Source organism: Pseudophryne corroboree, chromosome 9 (assembly GCF_028390025.1).
Source record: "Pseudophryne corroboree isolate aPseCor3 chromosome 9, aPseCor3.hap2, whole genome shotgun sequence".
In the NCBI taxonomy this organism is placed as follows: Eukaryota; Metazoa; Chordata; class Amphibia; order Anura; family Myobatrachidae; genus Pseudophryne; species Pseudophryne corroboree.
Window position 1 is genome coordinate 93,046,509 of NC_086452.1, and position 25,903 is coordinate 93,072,411.

Here is a 25,903-nt window from a genome sequence, read left to right on the forward strand (position 1 = left end):
TTTGCCCAGTTGCTATCAAAAAAATAAGAATTTACTTACCGATAATTCTATTTCTCGGAGTCCGTAGTGGATGCTGGGGTTCCTGAAAGGACCATGGGGAATAGCGGCTCCGCAGGAGACAGGGCACAAAAAGTAAAGCTTTCCGATCAGGTGGTGTGCACTGGCTCCTCCCCCTATGACCCTCCTCCAAGCCTCAGTTAGGTACTGTGCCCGGACGAGCGTACACAATAAGGGAGGAATTTTGAATCCCGGGTAAGACTCATACCAGCCACACCAATCACACCGTACAACTTGTGATCTAAACCCAGTTAACAGTATGATAACAGAGGAGCCTCTGAAAGATGGCTCCCTACAACAATAACCCGAATTAGTTAACAATAACTATGTACAATTATTGCAGATAATCCGCACTTGGGATGGGCGCCCAGCATCCACTACGGACTCCGAGAAATAGAATTATCGGTAAGTAAATTCTTATTTTCTCTATCGTCCTAGTGGATGCTGGGGTTCCTGAAAGGACCATGGGGATTATACCAAAGCTCCCAAACGGGCGGGAGAGTGCGGATGACTCTGCAGCACCGAATGAGAGAACTCCAGGTCCTCCTTAGCCAGAGTATCAAATTTGTAAAATTTTACAAACGTGTTCTCCCCTGACCACGTAGCTGGTCGGCAAAGTTGTAATGCCGAGACCCCTCGGGCAGCCGCCCAAGATGAGCCCACCTTCCTTGTGGAGTGGGCCTTTACAGATTTAGGCTGTGGCAGGCCTGCCACAGAATGTGCAAGTTGGATTGTGCTACAGATCCAACGAGCAATCGTCTGCTTAGACGCAGGAGCACCCATCTTGTTGGGTGCATACAATGTAAACAACGAGTCAGATTTTCTGACTCCAGCTGTCCTTGCAATATATATTTTCAATGCTCTGACAACGTCCAGTAACTTGGAGTCCTCCAAGTCACTTGTAGCCGCAGGCACTACAATAGGCTGGTTCAGATGAAATGCTGACACCACCTTAGGGAGAAAATGCGGACGAGTCCGCAGTTCCGCCCTGTCCGAATGGAAAATCAGATATGGGCTTTTGTAAGATAAAGCTGCCAGTTCTGACACTCTCCTGGCCGAAGCCAGGGCTAGTAGCATGGTCACTTTCCATGTGAGATATTTCAAATCCACATTTTTTAGTGGTTCAAACCAATGAGATTTTAGAAAGTCCAAAACCACATTGAGATCCCACGGTGCCACTGGAGGCACCACAGGAGGCTGTATATGCAGCACTCCCTTAACAAAAGTCTGGACTTCAGGGACTGAAGCCAATTCTTTCTGGAAGAAAATCGACAGGGCCGAAATTTGAACCTTAATAGATCCCAATTTGAGACCCATAGACAATCCTGATTGCAGGAAATGTAGGAATCGACCCAGTTGAAATTTCTCCGTCGGAGCACTCCGATCCTCGCACCACGCAACATATTTTCGCCAAATGCGGTGATAATGTTGCACGGTTACTTCCTTCCTTGCTTTAATCAAAGTAGGAATGACTTCTTCCGGCATGCCTTTTTCCTTTAGGATCCGGCGTTCAACCGCCATGCCGTCAAACGCAGCCGCGGTAAGTCTTGAAACAGACAGGGACCCTGCTGAAGCAAGTCCCTCCTTAGAGGTAGAGGCCACGGATCTTCCGTGATCATCTCTTGAAGTTCCGGGTACCAAGACCTTCTTGGCCAATCCGGAACCACTAGTATCGTTCTTACGCCTCTTTGCCGTATAATTCTCAATACTTTTGGTATGAGAGGCAGAGGAGGAAACACATACACCGACTGGTACACCCAAGGCGTTACCAGCGCGTCCACAGCTATTGCCTGCGGATCTCTTGACCTGGCGCAATACCTGTCCAGTTTTTTGTTGAGGCGAGACGCCATCATGTCCACCATTGGTCTTTCCCAACGGGTTACCAGCATGTGGAAGACTTCTGGATGAAGTCCCCACTCTCCCGGGTGAAGGTCGTGTCTGCTGAGGAAGTCTGCTTCCCAGTTGTCCACTCCCGGGATGAACACTACTGACAGTGCTATCACATGATTCTCTGCCCAGCGAAGAATCCTTGCAGCTTCTGCCATTGCACTCCTGCTTCTTGTGCCGCCCTGTCTGTTCACATGGGCGACTGCCGTGATGTTGTCCGACTGAATCAACACCGGTTTTCCCTGAAGCAGAGGTTCTGCCTGGCTTAGAGCATTGTAGATTGCTCTTAGTTCCAGAATGTTTATGTGAAGAGACGTTTCCAGGCTCGTCCACACTCCCTGGAAGTTTCTTCCTTGTGTGACTGCTCCCCAGCCTCTCAGGCTGGCGTCCGTGGTCACCAGGATCCAATCCTGTATGCCGAATCTGCGGCCCTCCAATAGATGAGCACTCTGCAACCACCACAGAAGAGATACCCTTGTCCTTGGAGACAGGGTTATCCGCTGGTGCATCTGAAGATGCGACCCTGACCATTTGTCCAACAGATCCCTCTGGAAAATTCTTGCGTGGAATCTGCCGAATGGAATTGCTTCGTAAGAAGCCACCATTTTTCCCAGGACTCTTGTGCATTGATGTACAGACACCTTTCCTGGTTTTAGGAGGTTCCTGACAAGCTCGGATAACTCCTTGGCTTTTTCCTCCGGGAGAAAAACCTTTTTCTGAACCGTGTCCAGAATCATCCCTAGGAACAGCAGACGAGTTGTTGGCATTAACTGGGATTTTGGAATATTCAGAATCCACCCGTGCTGTTTTAGCACTTCTTGAGACAGTGCTAATCCCATCTCTAGCTGTTCTCTGGACCTTGCCCTTATCAGGAGATCGTCCAAGTATGGGATAATTAATACGCCTTTTCTTCGAAGAAGAATCATCATCTCGGCCATTACCTTTGTAAAGACCCGAGGTGCCGTGGACAATCCGAACGGCAGCGTCTGAAACTGATAGTGACAGTTTTGTACGACGAACCTGAGGTACCCCTGGTGTGAGGGGTAAATTGGAACGTGGAGGTACGCATCCTTGATGTCCAAGGATACCATAAAGTCCCCTTCTTCCAGGTTCGCTATCACTGCTCTGAGTGACTCCATCTTGAACTTGAACTTCTTTATGTACAGGTTCAAGGACTTCAGATTTAGAATAGGTCTTACCGAGCCATCCGGCTTCGGTACCACAAATAGAGTGGAATAATACCCCTTTCCTTGTTGTAGAAGAGGTACCTTGACTATCACCTGCTGAGAGTACAGCTTGTGAATGGCTTCCAAGACCGTCTCCCTTTCGGAGGGGGACGTTGGTAAAGCAGACTTCAGGAAACGGCGAGGTGGATCTGTCTCTAGTTCCAACCTGTATCCCTGAGATATTATCTGCAGGATCCAGGGATCTACCTGCGAGTGAGCCCACTGCGCGCTGAAATTCTTGAGACGACCGCCCACCGCCCCCGAGTCCGCTTGAGAAGCCCCAGCGTCATGCTGAGGCTTTTGTAGAAGCGGGGGAGGGCTTCTGTTCCTGGGAAGGAGCTGCCTGTTGCTGTCTCTTCCCCCTTCCTCTGCCTCGTGGCAGATATGAATATCCCTTTGCTCTCTTGTTTTTAAAGGAACGAAAGGGCTGCGGTTGAAAAGTCGGTGTCTTTTTCTGTTGGGGAGTAACTTGAGGTAAAAAGGTGGATTTCCCGGCTGTAGCCGTGGCCACCAAATCTGATAGACCGACTCCAAATAACTCCTCCGCTTTATACGGCAAAACTTCCATATGCCGTTTTGAGTCCGCATCGCCTGACCACTGTCGCGTCCATAAACTTCTTCTGGCCGAAATGGACATAGCACTTACCCGTGATGCCAGTGTGCAGATATCCCTCTGTGCATCACGCATATAAAGAAATGCATCCTTTATTTGCTCTAAAGACAGTAAAACATTGTCCCTATCCAGGGTATCAATATTTTCAATCAGGGACTCTGACCAAGCTACTCCAGCACTGCACATCCAGGCTGTCGCTATAGCTGGTCGTAGTATAACACCTGTATGTGTGTATATACTTTTTTGGATATTTTCCATCCTCCTATCTGCTGGATCTTTAAGTGCGGCCGTCTCAGGAGAGGGTAACGCCACTTGTTTAGATAAGCGTGTGAGCGCCTTGTCCACCCTAGGAGGTGTTTCCCAGCGCGCCCTAACCTCTGGCGGGAAAGGGTATAAAGCCAATAACTTCTTTGAAATTAGCATCTTTTTATCGGGGGCAACCCACGCTTCATCACACACCTCATTTAGTTCTTCTGATTCAGGAAAAACTATAGGTAGTTTTTTCACACCCCACATAATACCCTGTTTAGTGGTACCTGTAGTATCAGCTAAATGTAACGCCTCCTTCATTGCCAAAATCATATAACGTGTGGCCCTACTGGAAAATACGGTTGATTCGTCACCGTCGCCACTGGAATCAGTGCCTGTGTCTGGGTCTGTGTCGACCGACTGAGGCAAAGGGCGTTTTACAGCCCCTGACGGTGTTTGAGGCGCCTGGACAGGCACTAATTGATTGTCCGGCCGTCTCATGTCGTCAAACGACTGCTTTAGCGTGTTGACACTATCCCGTAATTCCATAAATAAAGGCATCCATTCTGGTGTCGACCCCCTAGGAGGTGACATCCCCATATTTGGCAATTGCTCCGCCTCCACACCAATATCGTCCTCATACATGTCGACACACACGTACCGACACACAGCAGACACACAGGGAATGCTCTTAACGAAGACAGGACCCCACTAGCCCTTTGGGGAGACAGAGGGAGAGTTTGCCAGCACACACCAAAGCGCTATATATGACAGGGATAGCCTTATAATAAGTGCTCCCTGTATAGCTGCTTTTATAATATAATTTTTGCCACTATTTTGCCCCCCCCTCTCTTGTTTTACCCTGTTTCTGTAGTGCAGTGCAGGGGAGAGACCTGGGAGCCGTCCTGACCAGCGGAGCTGTGTAAGGAAAATGGCGCTGTGTGCTGAGGAGATAGGCCCCGCCCCTTTTTCGGCGGGCTCGTCTCCCGCTCTTTAGTGGATTCTGGCAGGGGTTAAATATCTCCATATAGCCCCCGGAGGCTATATGTGAGGTATTTTTTAGCCAAATAGGTTTTCATTTGCCTCCCAGGGCGCTCCCCTCCCAGCGCCCTGCACCCTCAGTGACTGCCGTGTGAAGTGTGCTGAGAGGAAAATGGCGCACAGCTGCAGTGCTGTGCGCTACCTTTAGAAGACTGAGGAGTCTTCTGCCGCCGATTCTGGACCTCTTCTTGTTTCAGCATCTGCAAGGGGGCCGGCGGCGAGGCTCCGGTGACCATCCAGGCTGTACCTGTGATCGTCCCTCTGGAGCTGATGTCCAGTAGCCAAGAAGCCAATCCATCCTGCACGCAGGTGAGTTCACTTCTTCTTCCCTAAGTCCCTCGTTGCAGTGATCCTGTTGCCAGCAGGACTCACTGTAAAATAAAAAACCTAAGCTAAACTTTTCTAAGCAGCTCTTTAGGAGAGCCACCTAGATTGCACCCTTCTCGGCCGGGCACAAAAATCTAACTGAGGCTTGGAGGAGGGTCATAGGGGGAGGAGCCAGTGCACACCACCTGATCGGAAAGCTTTACTTTTTGTGCCCTGTCTCCTGCGGAGCCGCTATTCCCCATGGTCCTTTCAGGAACCCCAGCATCCACTAGGACGATAGAGAAATAAGATTTTACTTACCGGTAAATCTATTTCTCGTAGTCCGTAGTGGATGCTGGGGACTCCGTAAGGACCATGGGGAATAGACGGGCTCCGCAGGAGACAGGGCACTTTAAGAAAGAATTAGGAATACTGGTGTGCACTGGCTCCTCCCTCTATGTCCCTCCTCCAGACCTCAGTTAAGGAAACTGTGCCCGGAAGAACTGACAGTACAAGGAAAGGATTTTGGAATCCAGGGTAAGACTCATACCAGCCACACCAATCACACCGTATAACTCGTGATAAACTTACCCAGTTAACAGTATGAACAACAACAGAGCATCAGACAACCTGATGCAACCGTAACATAACCCTTATTTAAGCAATAACTATATACAAGTATTGCAGAAGAAGTCCGCACTTGGGACGGGCGCCCAGCATCCACTACGGACTACGAGAAATAGATTTACCGGTAAGTAAAATCTTATTTTCTCTAACGTCCTAGTGGATGCTGGGGACTCTGTAAGGACCATGGTGATTATACCAAAGCTCCCAAACGGGCGGGAGAGTGCGGATGACTCTGCAGCACCGAATGAGCAAACACAAGGTCCTCCTCAGCCAGGGTATCAAACTTGTAGAACTTTGCAAAGGTGTTTGAACCTGACCAAGTAGCCGCTCGGCAAAGCTGTAATGCCGAGACCCCTCGGGCAGCCGCCCAAGAAGAGCCCACCTTCCTTGTGGAGTGGGCTTTTACTGATTTTGGAAGCGGCAATCCAGCCGCAGAATGAGCCTGCTGGATCGTGTTACAGATCCAGTGAGCAATAGTTTGCTTTGAAGCAGGAGCACCCAGCTTGTTGGACGCATACAGGATAAACAGCGACTCAGTTTTCCTGACTCTAGCCGTTCTGGCTACATAAACCTTCAAAGCCCTGACTACATCCAGTAACTCGGAATCCTCCAAGTCACGAGTAGCCACAGGCACCACAATAGGTTGGTTCATATGAAAAAATGACACCACATTTGGCAGAAATTGCGGACGAGTCCGCAATTCTGCCCTGTCCATATGGAAAACCAAATAGGGGCTTTTATGTGACAAAGCCGCCAATTCTGACACATGCCTAGCCGAAGCCAAGGCTAATAGCATGACCACCTTCCACGTGAGATATTTTAACTCCACGGTTTTAAGCGGCTCAAAACAGTGTGATTTCAGGAAACTCAACACCACGTAAAGATCCCAAGGTGCCACTGGAGGCACAAACGGGGGCTGAATATGCAGCACTCCCTTTACAGACGTCTGAACTTCAGGTAGAGAAGCTAGTTCTTTTTGAAAGAAAATGGATAGGGCCGAAATCTGGACCTTAATGGACCCCAATTTTAGGCCCAAAGTCACTCCCGACTGTAGGAAGTGAAGGAAACGGTCCAGCTGGAATTCCTCTGTAGGGGCATTCCTGGCCTCACACCAAGCAACATATTTTCGCCGTATACGGTGATAATGTTTAGCCGTCACGTCCTTCCTAGCCTTTATTAGCGTAGGAATAACCTCATCCGGAATCCCTTTTTCTACTAGGATCCGGCGTTCAACCGCCATGCCGTCAAACGCAGCTGCGGTAAGTCTTGGAACAGACAAGGTCCCTGCTGCAACAGATCCTGCCTTAGAGGCAGAGGCCATGGGTCCTCTGTGAGCATTTCTTGCAGCTCTGGATACCAAGTCCTTCTTGGCCAATCCGGAACAATGAGTATTGTTCTCACTCCTCTTTTTCTTATGATTCTCAGCACCTTGGGTATGAGAGGAAGAGGAGGAAACACATAAACCGACTGGAACATCCACGGTGTCACCAGTGCGTCTACAGCTATCGCCTGAGGGTCTCTTGACCTGGCGCAATACCTCTGTAGCTTTTTGTTGAGGCGGGATGCCATCATGTCCACCTGTTTCAGTTCCCACCGACCTACAATCTGCGCGAAGACACCATTAGCTCCAGAGGGATAGAACACAGGAACGCACCCTTGGTCGTCCGATCCCAGAGCTGCGCCGCCGTCCCCCTCGCAGAGCCAAAAGCCGGCGTGAGAAGCAAGAAGACTTCAAAAGCGGCGGCAGAAGACTCCAGTCTTCATATGAGGTAGCGCACAGCACTGCAGCTGTGCGCCATTGCTCCCACATTACACCCACACACTCCGGTCACTGTAGGGTGCAGGGCGCAGGGGTGGGCGCCCTAGGCAGCAATTAGAGACCTCTTGGCAAAGTGGGCATATATACAGCTGGGCACTGTATATATGCAGGAGCCCCCGCCATTATTTTACACAAAATCGCGGGACAGAAGCCCGCCGCTGAGGGGGCGGGGCTTCTTCCTCAGCACTCACCAGCGCCATTTTCTCTCCACAGCTCCGCTGAGAGGAAGCTCCCCAGGCTCTCCCCTGCAGAAGCACGATAGAAGAGGGTGAAAAAGAGAGGGGGGGCACATAAATTTGGTGTAAAAACAATATATACAGCAGCTACTGGGTTAACACTACGTTACTGTGTGATTCCTGGGTCATATAGCGCTGGGGTGTGTGCTGGCATACTCTCTCTCTGTCTCTCCAAAGGGCCTTGTGGGGGAACTGTCTTCAAATAGAGCATCCCCTGTGTGTGTGGTGTGTCGGTACGTGTGTGTCGACATGTCTGAGGTAAAAGGCTCCCCTAAGGAGGAGATGGAGCTAATATGTGTGTGAGAGGGTGTCTCCGTCGACAACGCCGACACCTGTTTGGATATGTGTAAGTGCTAAGGTGAATTTATTGCACAAAAGATTAGAGAACAGACAGGAAATCTACCCATGTCTGTCCCTATGGCGCAGAGACCTTCAGAGTCTCTCAATGCTCACTATCCAAAATAATAGACACTGATATCGACACGGAGTTTGACTCCAGTGTCGACTACGATAATGCAAAGTTACAGCCAAAATGGCAGAAAAGTATTCAATATATGATTATTGTAATAAAGATGATTTGCATATCACTGATGACTCATTTGTCCCTGACACAAGGGTACACATGTTTAAGGGGAAGAAAGCTGAGGTAAATTTCCCTCCTCTCATGAGGAAAAAGAGCGGGAATCTCCAGACAAGAGACTGCAGCTTCCCACAAAGAATTCTCAGGCAGTATCCTTTCCCCACTAGTGCCAGGATGTGATGGGAATCTTCCCCTAGGGTGTCACATTTGCCCAGAAGGTAGCCATAGCTATTCTCAGGGATCCTGCAGATAGCGTGCACATTCTGGTACACTACTCAGACCGGCGATTGTGTCGGCATGGGTTTATAGCGCTGGGGCGGTGTGGACAGGTACCTTAGCAGCAGAAATTGAGACCCTAGTATGTATAGATATATATATATAGATATATATATATATATGTATGTATATAGAGAAATATGTATATATATTAAAGATGCTGTCTTAAGATATATATATAATCAAACATGCCCAAAGAGACATGAGTATACTGGGTCCTAGAGTCAAAGCTATGTCGATTTCTGCTTGACGTGTCCTGTAGAATATGCAATGGACAGATGATGCCAACTTAAGTGGCATATGGAAGGCTGAGGATTGTGTGGAGAAGGGTTCTCGGACCTGGTCTTCACGGCTATAGCTGGTAATTCTGATATTTTGCCTTATATTCCTGCACAGCCTAGGAAAGCACGTCATTATCAAATGCAGCTTTTCGAACAAAGAAACAAGAAAGTCCGAGGTGCGTCCTTTCTTGCCCAAGGCGGGGCCAGAGGAAAGAAGCTGCACAACACAGCTAGTTCCCAGGAACAGAAGTCCTCCCCGGCCTCTATGAAAATCCACTGCATGTTGCTGGGGCTCCACAGACGGAGCTAGGCCCGGTGGGGGCACGCTTTCGTAAGTTCTGCAACAAGTGGGTTCACTCCCTGTTAGATCCCTGGGCAATAGATATTGTGTCTCAGGGATACAAGCTGGACTTTGAGAAGATGCCTCCTCACTGACGGCCCTGCCGGCTTCCCCCCACGAGAGGGAAACTTGGTTAACTGCAATTCACAAATTGTATCTTCAACAGGTGGTGGTCAAGGATCCCCTCCTTCGACAAGGAGGGGGTTATTATTCGACCATGTGGTAGTCCCGAAACCAGACGGTTCGGTCAGACCCATATTGAATTTAAAATCCCTGAACATATACCTGAAAAGGTTCAAGTTCAAGATGGAATCGCTAAGAGCGGTCGTTACAAGCCTGAAAGGGGGAGATTTTATCATGACTCGGGACATAAAGGAGGCATACCTTCATGTCCCCATTTATCCACCTCATCAGGCGTACCTCAGAATTGCGGTACGGGATTGTCATTACCAATTTCAGACGTTGCCGTTTGGTCTCTCCACGGCCCCGAGAATATTCACCAAGGTAATGGCGGAAATGATGGTGCTCCTGCGGAAGCAAGGTGTCACTATTATCACGTACTTGGACGATCTCCTCATAAAAGCGAGATCAAGAGAGCAGTGGCTGAACAGCGTATTACTTTCTCTGGAAGTATAACGGCAACACGGCTGGATTCTATATATTCCAAAGTCGCAGTTGGTTCCTACAGCTCATCTGTCTCTCCTAGGCATGATCCTAGACACAGACCAGAAAAGGGTTTATCTCCCGATAGAGAGAGCTCAGGAGCTCGTGACACTGGTCAGGAATCTATTAAAACCAAAACAGGTGTCAGTGCATCACTGCACTCGAGTCCTGGGAAGGATGGTGGCATCATACGAGGCTATTCCTTTTGGCAGGTTCCATGAGAGGACCTTCTAATGGGACTTACTGGACAAAGTGGTCCGGATCACATCTTTAGATGCATCGGTTAATCACCCTATCCCCCGGGGCCAGAGTGTCTCTCCTGTGGTGGCTGCAGAATACTCACCTTCTCGAGGGCCGCAGGTTCGGCATTCAGGACTGGGTCCTGGTGACCACGGATGCAAGCCTTCGACGGTGGGGGGCAGTCACTCAGGGAAGAAGTTTCCAAGGGCTGTGGTCAAGTCAGGAGGCTTGCCTTCACATCAATATCCTGGAACTAAGGGCCATATACAACGCCCTAAGTCAAGCGGAGACCCTGCTTCGCAACCAATCGGTGCTGATTCAATCAGACAACATCACCGCAGTGGCTCATGTAAACCGCCAAGGCGGCACAAGGAGCAGGGTGGCGATGGCGGAAGCCACCAGAGTTCTTCGATGGGCGGAGAATCACGTACGAGCACTGTCAGCAGTGTTCATTCCGGGAGTGGACAACTGGGAAGCAGACTTCCTCAGCAGGCACGACCTTCACCCGGGAGAGGGGGGACTTCATCAAGAAGTCTTCGCGCAGATTGTAGGTCGGTGGGAACTGCCACAGGTGGACATGATGGCATCCCGCCTCAACAAAAAGCTACAGAGGTATTGCGCCAGGTCAAGAGACTCTCAGGCGATAGCTGTAGACGCACTGGTGACACCGTGGATGTTCCAGTCGGTTTATGTGTTTCCTCCTCTTCCTCTCTTACCCAAGGTGCTGAGAATCATAAGGAAAAGAGGAGTGAGAACAATACTCATTGTTCCGGATTGGCCCAGAAGGACTTGGTATCCAGAGCTGCAAGAAATGCTCACAGAGGACCCATGGCCTCTACCTCTAGGGCAGGATCTGTTGCAGCAGGGACCTTGTCTGTTCCAAGACTTACCGCAGCTGCGTTTGACGGCATGGCGGTTGAACGCCGGATCCTAGTAGAAAAAAGGGATTCCGGATGAGGTTGTTCCTACGCTGATAAAGGCTAGGAAGGACGTGACGGCTAAACATTATCACCGTATACGGCGAAAATATGTTGCTTGGTGTGAGGCCAGGAATGCCTCTACAGAGGAATTCCAGCTGGGCCTTTTCCTTCACTTCCTACAGTCGGGAGTGACTTTGGGCCTAAAATTGGGGTCCATTAAGGTCCAGATTTCGGCCCTATCCATTTTCTTTCATAAAAAAGTAGCTTCTCTACCTGAAGTTCAGACGTTTGTAAAGGGAGTGCTGCATATTCAGCCCCCTTTTGTGCCACCAGTGGCACCTTGGGATCTTAACGTGGTGTTGAGTTTCCTGAAATCTCACTGGTTTGAGCCACTTAAGACTGTGGAGTTAAAATATCTCACGTGGAAAGTGGTCAAGCTATTGGCCTTAGCTTCGGCTAGGCGTGTGTCAGAATTGGCGGCTTTGTCATGTAAAAGCCCCTATCTGGTTTTCCATATGGACAGGGCAGAATTACAGACTCGTCCGCAATTTCTGCCAAAGGTGGTGTCATCTTTTCATTTGAACCAACCTATTGTGGTGCCTGCGGCTACTCGTGACTTGGAGGATTCCAAGTTACTAGATGTAGTCAGGGCTTTGAAGATTTATGTAGCCAGAACAGCTGGAGTCAGGAAAACTGACTCGCTGTTTATCCTGTATGCATCCAACAAGCTGGGTGCTCCTGCTTCAAAGCAAACTATTGCTCGCTGGATCTGTAACACGATCCAGCAGGCTCATTCTGCGGCTGGATTGTCACCGCCAAAATCAGTAAAAGCCCATTCCACAAGGAAGGTGGGCTCTTCTTGGGCGGCTGCCCGAGGGGTCTCGGCATTACAGCTTTGCCTAGCAGCTACTTGGTCGGGTTCAAACACCTTTGCAAAGTTCTACAAGTTTGATACCCTGGCTGAGGAGGACCTTGTGTTTGCTCATTCGGTGCTGCAGAGTCATCCGCACTCTCCCGCCCGTTTGGGAGCTTTGGTATAATCCCCATGGTCCTTACGGAGTCCCCAGCATCCACTAGGACGTTAGAGAAAATAAGATTTTACTCACCGGTAAATCTATTTCTCATAGTCCGTAGTGGATGCTGGGCGCCCATCCCAAGTGCGGACTTCTTCTGCAATACGTGTATATAGTTATTGCTTAAATAAGGGTTATGTTATGGTTGCATCAGGTTTGTCTGATGCTCTGTTGTTGTTCATACTGTTGACTGGGTAAGTTTATCACGAGTTATACGGTGTGATTGGTGTGGCTGGTATGGGTCTTACCCTGGATTCCAAAATCCTTTCCTTGTAATGTCAGCTCTTCCGGGCACAGTTTCCTTAACTGAGGTCTGGAGGAGGGACATAGAGGGAGGAGCCAGTGCACACCAGTATCCAAATTCTTTCTTAAAGTGCCCTGTCTCCTGCGGAGCCCGTCTATTCCCCATGGTCCTTACGGAGTACCCAGCATCCACTACGGACTACGAGAAATAGATTCACTGGTGAGTAAAATCTTATTTTTTTTGCATTGTGTGTGTGTGTGTGTGTGTGTGTGTGTGTGTGTGTGTGTGTGTGTGTGTGTGTCAGTGATTGGTATCTGTGTTAGTAAGTTTTATCTCTGTCAGTAAGGTGTGTCTGTACGTATGTATGATAATGTGCCAATAAATAGTGTCAGTAAATGTTTGTATCAGTAACTTGTATCTGTATCAGTAAGGGGTGGCTGTCAGTATGTATGTGCCAAAATGTGGTGTATGTGTCAGTAAGGCATATCTGTCAGCAAGGGTGTCTGTCAGTAAGTGTGTTTTTGTCAGTAAGAGGTGTCTGTGTCGTTAAGTGTGTGTCAGTAAGCGGTGTCTGTGCCATTAAGTGTGTGTGTCAGTGTTTCTATCTAAGATATGTCTGTGTCAGTGAGGCAGATGTAAGAATGTGTGCTATGTGCCTTTGTGCACATAGCACACGCTAAGTTTCTCCGCTTCTACCTGATGTAAGAACCGGCTGTCAGTGTAGTTTTAACGAATGCACACAGCGCACAGGATTGTAACGTATCCCGCGCTGTGGGCATAGGAAGGCGAACCATACATAATGTATGAAGGGGGGCACTGCGCTTTTCGCCACGTTATGCCTCCCTGCACTCTTCGCCTCCCTGCACTCTTCGCCTCCTCCGGCCTGGTGTTGCAGGCATTTCCTCGTTCTTCCTTCTAATCCGTTTTTATTTTTAATTGTGTTTGCTAAAACGTTATTGTATGTGCACTGCCTGGCCAGACACAGCGTCCTTCCCCGGCATCTTTCCCTGTCAAGCGCGCATGTGCAGAAACACAGGCGCGGGGACCACTGGGAAAGAAGCACACTGCACATGCTCCACAGTAGTACGAATGGCGAAGAGAGAGATGTGACTGCATCGCCTCCCCTGCCACATAACGAATCCTTTTACCGGCCAGAGGAGCGTTTATACATTTCAGTGAAGGATGAGTACAAAACAGCGCGCTAATGTGGAGAAGTGACAGCATGCACATAACAAACTTTTCTGAAGGGATAAAACACCTGCCCCATTAAGTGGTATCTGTCAGTAAGAGGTATCGTTTACATGTCAGTAAGGCAGTGTGTGTGTGCAGCTATGGGGGCAGTGTGTGTGTGTGTGGCTATAGGAGACAGCATGTGTGTATTGCTATGGGGGCAGTGTGTGTGTGTGTGTGTGTGTGTGTGTGTGTGTGTGTGTGTGTGTGAGAAACTGCATGCAGTTGAAGGAGGGGGGACCCAAACTGATGGTCTAAATCTGGCTCTGGGTGTGGATACAGGGAATTGCTGGTGCGGGAGGAGGACACACACACACACACACAAACATATAACCAGGGGGGGTGGTCCTGACAAGAGGGCCCCCCTACCTTAAGTACCCCAGGCCCCCCGAAGGCTTACTCCGGGCCTGATTACACCAACCGTATGCCCTTGACCTGGGTCAAAGGATACCCCGTAAACAGTGTGCAGTTGCACATGGCATTGGATAAGTATATAGGCCAGAACATGCAACTTAGAGTTTTTTCCTGGGAATGGGGCCAGAACAAGTATTATTTGCCCTGTGACCAGCTACTTGCCTCAGACACAGCAGTGATAACGTAATTTCTGCCTAACCTGTGCCATCCGACAGATTACCACCCCTAGTAATTGAAAATTAATTTCTCTTTCCAACTTTCTTGGACGAATTCAAGCAAGTCCTTGAACCCACCTTCCATATAGCAGCTTTAAAGGGGAGATGCCTGTGGACTTCAATTATACTTTCCAGCCAGCGCATAGGAACTGTTGCAGGGAACCCTCCCATTCTATCACCTCAGAGATAACATATTTGAAAAGTAGATGTGAAAAAGCTCTATTGAAACTCATAGACCACTTACTTAGATGTTTTAGGGGGTGGTCCAGTGTTAGCACATCCTATTCCACAGTCCAACTGAAATTGGGAACTTTACTTATTAAGAAACCCCATCCAAGTAAAATTGTCCATCCAGACTTCACAAACATCTGTGGTAGAAAGGGCTTCATTGTACCAGGTGGAAAAGTCTACAAATATCAGAATAGAGTGCTGGACCTTCAGTAGAGGTTCAACTAAATCCATGGCTATCCTCTGAAATGGTTTCCCGAATAAAGAGTTCTGTCAGAAGGGAACTGTATCTGGTTCCCCACCTCAGTTTTCTGATACACATTGCATAATCTCCTAATCCTCCATACATCCCAGGTTATGCCCAAACAGAAGTTTCGTAGAGGTGGACTCCTATATTTATATATGTGAACCAGTGGCTTTTGCGTTCACTGTTAAACGATTTTTCTACTTAACATCTTGCGTAATTTACATTCATAAATTGTTGTGAAAATTTGTACACATTTTTGGAGATACCTTCGGGACAGTACATGTTGAAAATGTTTAACAAGGTTCTAACTTTAAATACAAATTGTGTGGTTTAAACATTGTTGTACTCTTTATTATATTGTTGTTATTATATCTGGGAAAAGCATGGAAAAAATATAAATCTGCAAGTACAAATCCAAATTTAGAACTACAGAATAAATTAAGTTATTTATTAAAAAAAATAGTTTGAACATAAAAATAACAAAGCTGTCTATTGTCCCCAAAAAAACCATCCAAATATTTAACATTTTTGGCATATGTCTCATAAAATTGAGTGTGACGAGACAGTACATATTTTTCCTAATTAAGCATTCACAAGAAATTAGATACAGATACAAATGCAAAAGGAACTATCATTAAACATTTACTAAAATACTGTACAGACAATGGGCCTAATTCAGATCTGTTCGCTCGCTAGCTATTTTTTGCAGCGCTGCGAACAGATAAGACGCCGCCTATAGGGGAGCGTATTTAAGCTTTGCAAGTGTGCGAACGCGTGTGCAGCCGCCCTGTACAAAAACAGCTTGTGCAGTTTCTGAGTAGCTCTGACCTTACTCAGCTGCTGCGATCACTTCAGACTATTCGAGCCCGGAATTGACGTCAGACATCCGCCCTGCAAACGCTTTGACATGTCTGCGTTTTTCCAACCACTCCCAGAAAATGGTCAGTTGCCACCCACAAACGCCCTCTTCCTGTCAATCTCCTTGCGAACGGCTGTACGAATGGTTCTTCGCTAGAACCAGTGCACAACAACGATCTGCTTTGTAACCATACGGCGCACCTGTGCATTGCGGTGCATACGCATGCGCAGTAGTTACCTGATCGATGCACAGCGAAAAAAGCTAGCGAGCGAACAGATCTGAATTAGGCCCAATGGCAAATGCTTATTTTGTTCTACATTTATTTTTAAGTGACTAATTAATAGAGATTTTAATGAAGAACTAGGCATTAATCACAGGCACCACTGTAATTAGTGTTATGCTGAGTGGGGCCAATCAACATGATTAGAGTACAAGTTGGCCACACATATAGGACATCAACAAAATGAAAGGTAACTTCCACCTAATTTGCGCATTTTAGTTTGCAGACCCATAGGAGTATTAATACACAATTTAGGGGGTACTGTAACTGCAGATTATGGGCCTGACGGACCTGCGGCGCATAGCACAAAGTACTGAAGTTTGGTATGCGTATGCTCCAGACCCGTACTGTGCATGTGCAGTACGGATCTGCGACAACGGACGCAGGACGGCATCACACTGTCAGTGATTGACAGTATGATGCCGTTTGGGGGCAAAGAGCGGGCAGCGACAGAGGTGTGTCGCCGTCATTGCGGGGGAGAGATGAGGCCAAGATCTCTGTCAGAGGACAGACATTTCCTGGCCTCTAGGTTGCTCCTGAGACGGCCAGCTTGCGCGACGCCATGGGTCATGAGTCATCCTGCCGCCTGATGGTGTCAGAGATTATCCAATACTGCGTCCTAAGACGCAGCTCAGATCAGTAATGCATACAGGAGGCGTGACGCCCCCTGCTGCATTACTGTTTTAGTGCTATCACTGCTGCTTCTATGTAAGCAGCAGTGATAGCAACCTTCTCCAACCACATATGAATCAGGCCCTCCGGTGCACTTCATCAATGGCATCATGGGCATCTCAACTAACTGAATTGCCTCCTATTTATCTTTCTGTCCTAACTGTATACAGTAGGTCAGTCAGCTGGAAGGCTGATACACTATAACAGACTCACCTTCTTCGGGTAAGCTCTCCCAAGACAGCTCACTACAAGCTGCCTGTGCTATATCTAGCGTCAAAGGAAATATTATGGAGAGCTCTTCTTGCCCAATCAATGGGCAGTTAAAGTCAAAGGTGCTGTCTTGGCTCATCATTTCCCCGTCTCCTGCTCTTTTACTCCTTCCCCCTCACAATTTGCTCCTTGCCACGCTCCTCTCTCCGCTTTCTATAACACGCCTCTGTTTCTGTGACAGGAATTCTGCTCTCTTACAGGACAGTGACCCCCGCTCCTCAGCCAGGTACCTCACACCTCTCTTCACTAACTCAGTCAACTCCTCAGCCAGGTACCTCACACCTCTCTTCACTAACTCAGTCAACTATCACAGTCTCTCAAGGCTCCAGAAACACCTGTGGCATGTGCTCCTCCTAGTCTCTGCACTGCACCCTGTCTCCATGGTAACCCTCCTCTCTGCTGCTATTACAATCTGCAACATAAATTAATCCCTTCACTGCCAATCCTCAGCAGCAGTAAGAGGGGTTTACAATAATATAAAAATGGATCTTTTGTTCTAGCAATGGCCCTCATTCCGAGTTGTTCGCTCGTTATTTTTCTTCGCATCGGTGCGATTTTCCGCTAACTGCGCATGCGCAATGTTCGCACTGCGGCTGCGTCAAGTAAATTTGCTAAGAAGTTTGGTATTTTACTCACGGCGTTACAAGGTTTTTTCTTCGTTCTGGTGATCGGAGTGTGATTGACAGGAAGTGGGTGTTTCTGGGCGGAAACTGACCGTTTTATGGGTGTGTGTGAAAAAACGCTGCCGTTTCTGGGAAAAACACGGGAGTGTCTGGAGAAACGGGGGAGTGTCTGGGCGAACGCTGGGTGTGTTTGTGACGTCAAACCAGGAACGAAACTGACTGAACTGATCGCAGTGGCAGAGTAAGTGTCGAGCTACTCAGAAACTGCTAAGAAATTTCTATTCGCAATTTTGAGAATCTTTTGTTCGCAATTCTGCTAAGCTAAGATTCACTCCCAGTAGGCGGCGGCTTAGCGTGTGCAATGCTGCTAAAAGCAGCTTGCGAGCGAACAACTCGGAATGAGGGCCAATGTCTCTGCTTAAGAACTGACATTGTTAGCCAGATTTACACATGTGTGGTAACAGGTACATCATGAAATGTTACCAATCATAACTAACACTGCATATCCCTGCCTTAGCGGCTGGCACTTCTGCAATCTGATGGGGAATCTACCTTAAAAGTGACTGCTATTCATGAAGCAGTGATAAAAGTGGAGAAGTGAGCCAGTGGAGAAGTTGCCCATGGCAACCAATCAGTATTGACGTAACATTTATAATTTGCATACTATAAAGTGAGACAGAGCAGCTGATTGGTTGCCATGGGCAACTTCTCCACTGGCTCACTTCTCCACTTTTATCACTGCTTCATGAATAGACTCCTAAATGAGACGTTGTCAGAAACGCCAACATGCGGCTGTTGGAAGGTAATCTTCCAGCAGACTGGCCTGCACCTGTTGACCCATGGCTCCACACTCAGCCTCCTCCATCTCTCCTCGGCCTTGGCTACAGGAAGGGATTCTTTTCCTGCAGCCAAATTTCTAATGTATAACAGCAGTCACAACTCCCTATGACCACGGTGATTGGCGATAGTCTCCCTGCAGCCATGCCTTCCCCAAATCTCTCACCGTGCCCAGACATCAGTGATGGGTGATTGTTAGGATCGCCCAACCCCTTGCTCTTCTTGCAGGATTGTGAAGTCCTGTGAGAAGTGTAACTGAGGGGAGAGTTTTATACCGTTAAAGAATAGTTAAAGTAGAACAGACTTTCCTGTTTCAACTCTATTATCTATCTACCTACCTACCAACCCAGTAGCGTCACTGGGGGGTGCAGGCCACACCTGGGTGTCATCCTCCGAGTTGTGACACCAACATTCCAGCTCCTCCTCAGTGACAGGAGACGGGTGCTGCACTTTAACATTACGTGCAGCACTCAGCTCCTGTCACACTGCACCCAGACAGTCCCCATGGGCATTCCAGCAACTACAGGACCCCTGGAGCGATGAACAGGGTTTTATTAGGCCACATTTTTGCCGGCACGACCCCTTTTTGCTAGACTCGGGTGTCACAGACCATAGTGGCGCACCTGTACCTACCTAACCATTTTAAGTCAAGTCATGATTATGACAAAAAACATGTACATTTTAGGGAACATTTTTGAAAAAAATATTATCCCGTTAAGTGGTCATTTATATGCTGCTTGATTGACATGTAATGTTTTCTCCGTCCCCATCCCCATCACTTTCTGTAACCCTTCTCCATTATTATACTGAAAAAATAATAATTTAATAAACGGGTTGGAGAACAGAAAACAACCCTTCCTGGGTGAGAATGCCCTGTTACACCTCTTCAGTCATAAGTGAAGATGCCACTGAAACGCATATGACTCTGCATCGCCCTAGTTGTATGCATGCAGTACTGAAGCACGTGCAGGGCGAAAACAAGCTAGATACACCCTGCAAACTGTATGTCCAACTTTGCATCAGGCCTGCACCTTTGTGCGCACACTGTGTAACGCATGCACCATAGTATTTAGGCATTTTCACGCACGCGCAGAAGCGAATAATTCACTGAACTAAGTGACTATCGACACTGAGTGCCACAGAATCAGGCCCTATCACGTGACATCACTGGGATATTCCCGCTGGCCTATGCCAATACCACCTGGTAAGATTTTTATCCTTATACTGGATCTATAAGCGCTGGCAATAGGGGAGACCAAATGGAGTCCCGTGTAACATCTGCAGGACACCCCTGATGAAACAAAAAAAAGCACACAAAAAAATGTTCTCCCTGACATTAAATGACTGTGTAAAAGTGCATATATGAGACTTCACCCTTCCGCCGCATTATGGACTTCTCTGTCCGCCCTCCCTTCCGGGACATAGACTGGACGGCCCAGGTGAGCAGTCTACCGTATTTTTCGGACCATAAGACACACTTTTTCTCCCCAAAAATGTGGAGGGAAAAGTATGTGCGTCTTATGGAGCGAATAAGATGTGGAGAGCCATCGCAGATGGAGTGTGCGGGTAGCGGCGGGTCCTGGATGCTGCTGCGCCGTCATCTCAGAGCCCAGCAGCAGAGCCGGCATCATGCGACTCCCCCGCTCCCCCCCCCACCTCCTCCTTCCTCAGGAGTGCACCGCGGGCAGCGTTAGCTGAGAGCCTGGACACAGGGAACCACTGGGTCTGTGTCTACAGTACTGTCTACAGTGTGTGTGTGTGTGTGTGTGTGTGTGTGTGTGTGTGTGTGTGTGTGTGTGTGTGTGTGTCTGTCTATGTGTATGCTGGCTCTGATGTGTGTGTGTGTCTATGTGTATGCTGGCTCCGACAGAAGGCTGCACTGTACAGAATCACAATCTGCAAATGCTTGTATGAGTCTAATGAGAAATCACACAGAACTGGAACTATTTGGTTCAGAATATTTTTTTCCTGTTTTCCTACTCTAAAAACTAGGTGCGACTTATGGTCAGGTGCGTCTTATGGTCCGAAAAATACGGACCATATATATATATATATATATATATGTAAAAAATAGGAGTAAAGCGCCACATGTGAGGGAAAACAATACCTGAAATTGAATATATTTATATGTAAAAAACACTCCCTTGTAGGTAATAGGGTGTCAGCCGTCCTCTAAGCAGTCTTACAGCATTGGTGAGATGCTGTATGGAGATAAATAGATATGGGTAGATAGGGGTACTGGCGACCAGCTGGTGTTTTTATATATCAAAAATATTTAGCGGACTGGAGTATCAAATATATAAGGACTGGATTAAGAAAAAACTCCTTTTTATATAAAAGAGAATTTAGCAATTTATTTTACAAATAATAAAAAATATATATATATAAAATATTCAACACTTGCTTTCTAAAAGATACATATAAAACCGATTCCTCTACAAATATAAAAAATGTATTAAAACGGATTATATAGTAAAAAGCAGTTGTATAAAATTATTTTAAGACATATATTGGAAGGAAAAATAAAAATTTTCTTAAAAAATTAATAGTTAGTAACAAGCAGCTTATCTTTGGGTGGAGGGTCATACAGGAGATCTCCTGTATGACCCTCCACCCAAAGATAAGCTGCTTGTTACTAACTATTAATTTTTTAAGAAAATTTTTATTTTTCCTTCCAATATATGTCTTAAAATAATTTTATACAACTGCTTTTTACTATATAATCCGTTTTAATACATTTTTTATATTTGTAGAGGAATCGGTTTTATATGTATCTTTTAGAAAGCAAGTGTTGAATATTTTATATATATATATTTTTTATTATTTGTAAAATAAATTGCTAAATTCTCTTTTATATAAAAAGGAGTTTTTTCTTAATCCAGTCCTTATATATTTGATACTCCAGTCCGCTAAATATTTTTGATATATAAAAACACCAGCTGGTCGCCAGTACCCCTATCTACCCATATCTATATATATATATATATATATATATCTCAGAGCAAGGGGTAGAGCTGTTAGTTTGTGAATCAGTGGAGGATGGAAGTCCCAGGGCTGCATACCCGGATAAGCTCCTGTACACGCCTATGATATAGATATATATATATATCTGTAAAAAAGTGAAAAAAGCGCCTCCTAGTGCATACTTGGATTTTGGGATCGTGGACAATCTGTGTTTGCTGAACTACATGTGGTTATATTAAATCTGCCTGTGAAAGGGTGGTTGGATTACCACCGGACACGGTACTTGCACACTTTAATAGGTGTCAGGAGGTGGTGGATGAAAATTGTGTCCTTAGAGATACTGCACTAGGAGCCGCTTTTTTCACTTTTTTACAGATGAACTATTGAGCCCGCTTTGGAAACAACTGGCAATTTGGAGAAGAGCAGCCGCCCCTTTAACAAGTGGAGTGAGTGGGACAGGACTGTTGATTTTAGTTGTGACTTGGTTGCTTTGGCTAGAAAGAGGGGGAGCGCTCAGTACCACTAATATATATATATATATATATATATATACACAGTGCTCGAAGACTGCACTTGATGAAGTCTGACCCCTTGATGAAGTCTGTGTGACGAAACGCGTTGGAAACCTGGTAGTAAACTTATACTCAGATAAGCAAAATCTTTTTATTTACTGCAACTGGCACTTTACGTATTTAGAAGTTATTGTGCATATTGTTTTTTATCCCATTTTTTTAAAGAGATGTTCTGTACAAATATTCTTAAATTCTAATTTTTATTGTATGTGAATAAATTGTAAACTATTCTCATATTTATATATTGTTAGAATAATTTATTTCGACACCAGTGGTCGCTATATCCCCCCCCCCCCCCCCCCCCGTGTGTTACTAACTTCATGTTACAGGGAACCACCATCCCTGTTTTTTGGGGGCAAGCAGACGCCCTGTAGGTCCTAGGGAGTGTCAGTACTATTGTATATATAAGGTTATATTATATATTTAAGGTTATTTATCGTTGGTATCAACACAAGTGGCGCAGTATTATCTCTTTTTCCATATATATATATATAATAAGAATTTACTTACCGATAATTCTATTTCTCGGAGTCCGTAGTGGATGCTGGGGTTCCTGAAAGGACCATGGGGAATAGCGGCTCCGCAGGAGACAGGGCACAAAAAGTAAAGCTTTAGGATCAGGTGGTGTGCACTGGCTCCTCCCCCTATGACCCTCCTCCAAGCCTCAGTTAGGTACTGTGCCCGGACGAGCGTACACAATAAGGAAGGATTTATGAATCCCGGGTAAGACTCATACCAGCCACACCAATCACACTGTACAACCTGTGATCTGAACCCAGTTAACAGTATGATAACAGCGGAGCCTCTGAAAAGATGGCTCACAACAATAATAACCCGATTTTTGTAACTATGTACAAGTAATGCAGATAATCCGCACTTGGGATGGGCGCCCAGCATCCACTACGGACTCCGAGAAATAGAATTATCGGTAAGTAAATTCTTATTTTCTCTATCGTCCTAGTGGATGCTGGGGTTCCTGAAAGGACCATGGGGATTATACCAAAGCTCCCAAACGGGCGGGAGAGTGCGGATGACTCTGCAGCACCGAATGAGAGAACTCCAGGTCCTCCTTAGCCAGGGTATCAAATTTGTAGGATTTTACAAACGTGTTTGCCCCTGACTAAATAGCCGCTCGGCAAAGTTGTAAAGCCGAGACCCCTCGGGCAGCCGCCCAAGATGAGCCCACCTTCCTTGTGGAATGGGCATTTACATATTTTGGCTGTGGCAGGCCTGCCACAGAATGTGCAAGCTGAATTGTATTACACATCCAACTAGCAAAAGTCTGCTTAAAAGCAAGAGCACCCAGTTTGTTGGGTGCATACAGGATAACAGCAAGTCAGTTTTCCTGACTCCAGCCGTCCTGGAACCTATATTTTCAGGGCCCTGACCACATCTAGCAACTTGGAGTCCTCCAAGTCCCTAGTAGGCACAAGACACCACAATAAGCTGGTTCAGGTGAAACACTGACACCACCTTAGGGAGAGAACTGGGGACGAGTCCGCAGCTCTGCCCTGTCCGAATGGACAAACAGATATGGGCTTTTTTGAGAGAGAAAAAAAAAAAAAAAAAAAACACCAATTTGACACTCGCCTGGTCCAGGCCAGGTCCAAGAGCATGTTCACTTTTCATGTGAGATGTTTCAAATCCACAGATTTGACTGGTTTTAAACCAATGTGTTTTGAGGAATCCCAGAACTACGTTGAGATCCCACAGTGCCACTGGAGGCACAAAAGGGGGTTGTATATGCAATACTCCCTTGACAAACTTCTGGACTTCAGGAACTGAAGCCAATTCTTTCTGGAAGAAAAATCGACAGGGCCGAAATTTGAACCTTAATGGACCCCAATTTGAGGCCCATAGACACTCCTGTTTGCAAGAAATGCAGGAATTGACCGAGTTGAAATTTCTTCGTGGGGCCTTCCTGGCCTCACACCACGCAACATATTTTCGCCACATGTGGTGATAATGTTGTGCGGTCACCTCCTTTCTGGCTTTGACCAGGGTAGGAATGACCTCTTCCTGAATGCCTTTTCCCTTAGGATCCGGCGTTCCACCGCCATGCCGTCAAACGCAGCTGCGGTAAGTCTTGGAACAGACATGGTACTTGCTGAAACAAGTCCCTTCTTAGCGGCAGAGGCCATAAGTCCTCTGTGAGCATCTCTTGAAGTTCCGGGTACCAAGTCCTTCTTGGCCAATCCGGAGCCATGAGTATAGTTCTTACTCCTCTACGTCTTATAATTCTCAGTACCTTAGGTATGAAAAGCAGAGGATGGAACACATACACCGACTGGTACACCCACGGTGTTACCAGAACGTCCACAGCTATTGCCTGAGGGTCTCTTAACCTGGCGCAATACCTGTCCCGTTTTTTGTTCAGACGGGACGCCATCATGTCCACCTTTGGTAATTCCCAACGGTTTACAATTATGTGGAAAACTTCCCCATGAAGTTCCCACTCTGCCGGGTGGAGGTCGTGCCTACTGAGGAAGTCTGCTTCCCAGTTTCCATTCCCGGAATGAAACACTGCTGACAGTGCTATCACATGATTTTCCGCCCAGCGAAAAGTCCTTGCAGTTTTTGCCACTGCCCTCCTGCTTCTTGTGCCGCCCTGTCTATTTACGTGGGCGACTGCCGTGATGTTTTATCCCACTGGATCAATACCGGCTGACCTTGAAGCAGAGGTCTTGCTAAGCTTAGAGCATTATAAATTTACCCTTAGCTATATTTATGTGGAGAAAAATCTCCAGACTTGATCACACTCCCTGGAAATTTTTTCCTTGTGTGACTGCTCCCCAGCCTCTCGGGCTGGCCTCCGTGGTCACCAACATCCAAAACTGAATGCCGAATCTGCGGCCCTCTAGAAGATGAGCACTCTGTAACCACCACAGGAGAGACACCCTTGTCCTTGGATATAGGGTTATCCGCTGATGCATCTGAAGATGCGATCCGGACCATTTGTCCAGCAGATCCCACTGAAAAGTTCTTGCATGAAATCTGCCGACTGGAATTGCTTCGAAGGAAGTCACCATTTTTTTACCATGGCCCTTGTGCAATGATGCACTGATTTTAGGAGGTTCCTGACTAGCTCGGATAACTCCCTGGCTTTCTCTTCCGGGAGAAACACCTTTTTCTGGACTGTGTCCAGAATCATCCCTAAGCACAGGAGACTTGTTGTCGGGATCAGCTGCGATTTTGGAATCTTTAGAATCCACCCCTGCTGTTGTAACAGTATCCGAGATAGTGCTACTCCGACCTCCAACTGTTCCCTGGACTTTGCCCTTATCAGGAGATCGTCCAAGTAAGGGATAATTAAGACGCCTTTTCTTCGAAGAAGAACCATCATTTCGGCCATTACCTTGGTAAAGACCCGGGGTGCCGTAGACAATCCAAACGGCAGCGTCTGAAACTGATAGTGACAGTTCTGTACCACGAACCTGAGGTACCCTTAGTGATAAGGGCAAATTTGGGACATGGAGGTAAGCATCCCTGATGTCTCGGGACACCAGATAGTCCCCTTCTTCCCGGTTCGTTATCACTGCTCTGAGTGACTCCATCTTGATTTGAACCTTTGTAAGTGTTCAAATTTTTTTAGATTTAGAATAGGTCTCACCTAGCCTTCTGGCTTCAGTACCACAATATAGTGTGGAATAATACCCCTTTTCTTGTTGTAGGAGGGGTAATTTAATTATCACCTGCTGGGAATACAGCTCGTGAATTTTTTTCCCATACTGCCTCCTTGTCGGAGGGAGACCTTGGTAAAGCAGCCTTCAGGAGCCTGCGCAGGGGAAACGTCTCGACATTCCAAACTGTACTC

At 47.0% G+C, this 25,903-nt stretch overlaps 1 protein-coding gene across 3 annotated transcripts in view; it reads right to left on the bottom strand.

Moving 5' to 3' along the window:
- GLIS1 (GLIS family zinc finger 1) overlaps positions 1 to 25,903 on the bottom strand; it is a 406,284-nt gene that overhangs the window by 233,876 nt on the left and 146,505 nt on the right. For 2 of the 3 annotated variants that reach the window (XM_063938712.1, XM_063938710.1), the window contains exon 1: positions 17,037 to 17,462. The exons of the other annotated variant lie outside the window; for it this stretch is intronic. In XM_063938712.1, coding sequence (XP_063794782.1) covers positions 17,037 to 17,175 — 139 coding nt within the window. In that variant the 5' untranslated portion in view covers positions 17,176 to 17,462. Of the gene's footprint in view, positions 1 to 17,036; positions 17,463 to 25,903 lie in introns of those variants that run through there. 3 annotated transcript variants of the gene reach the window in all.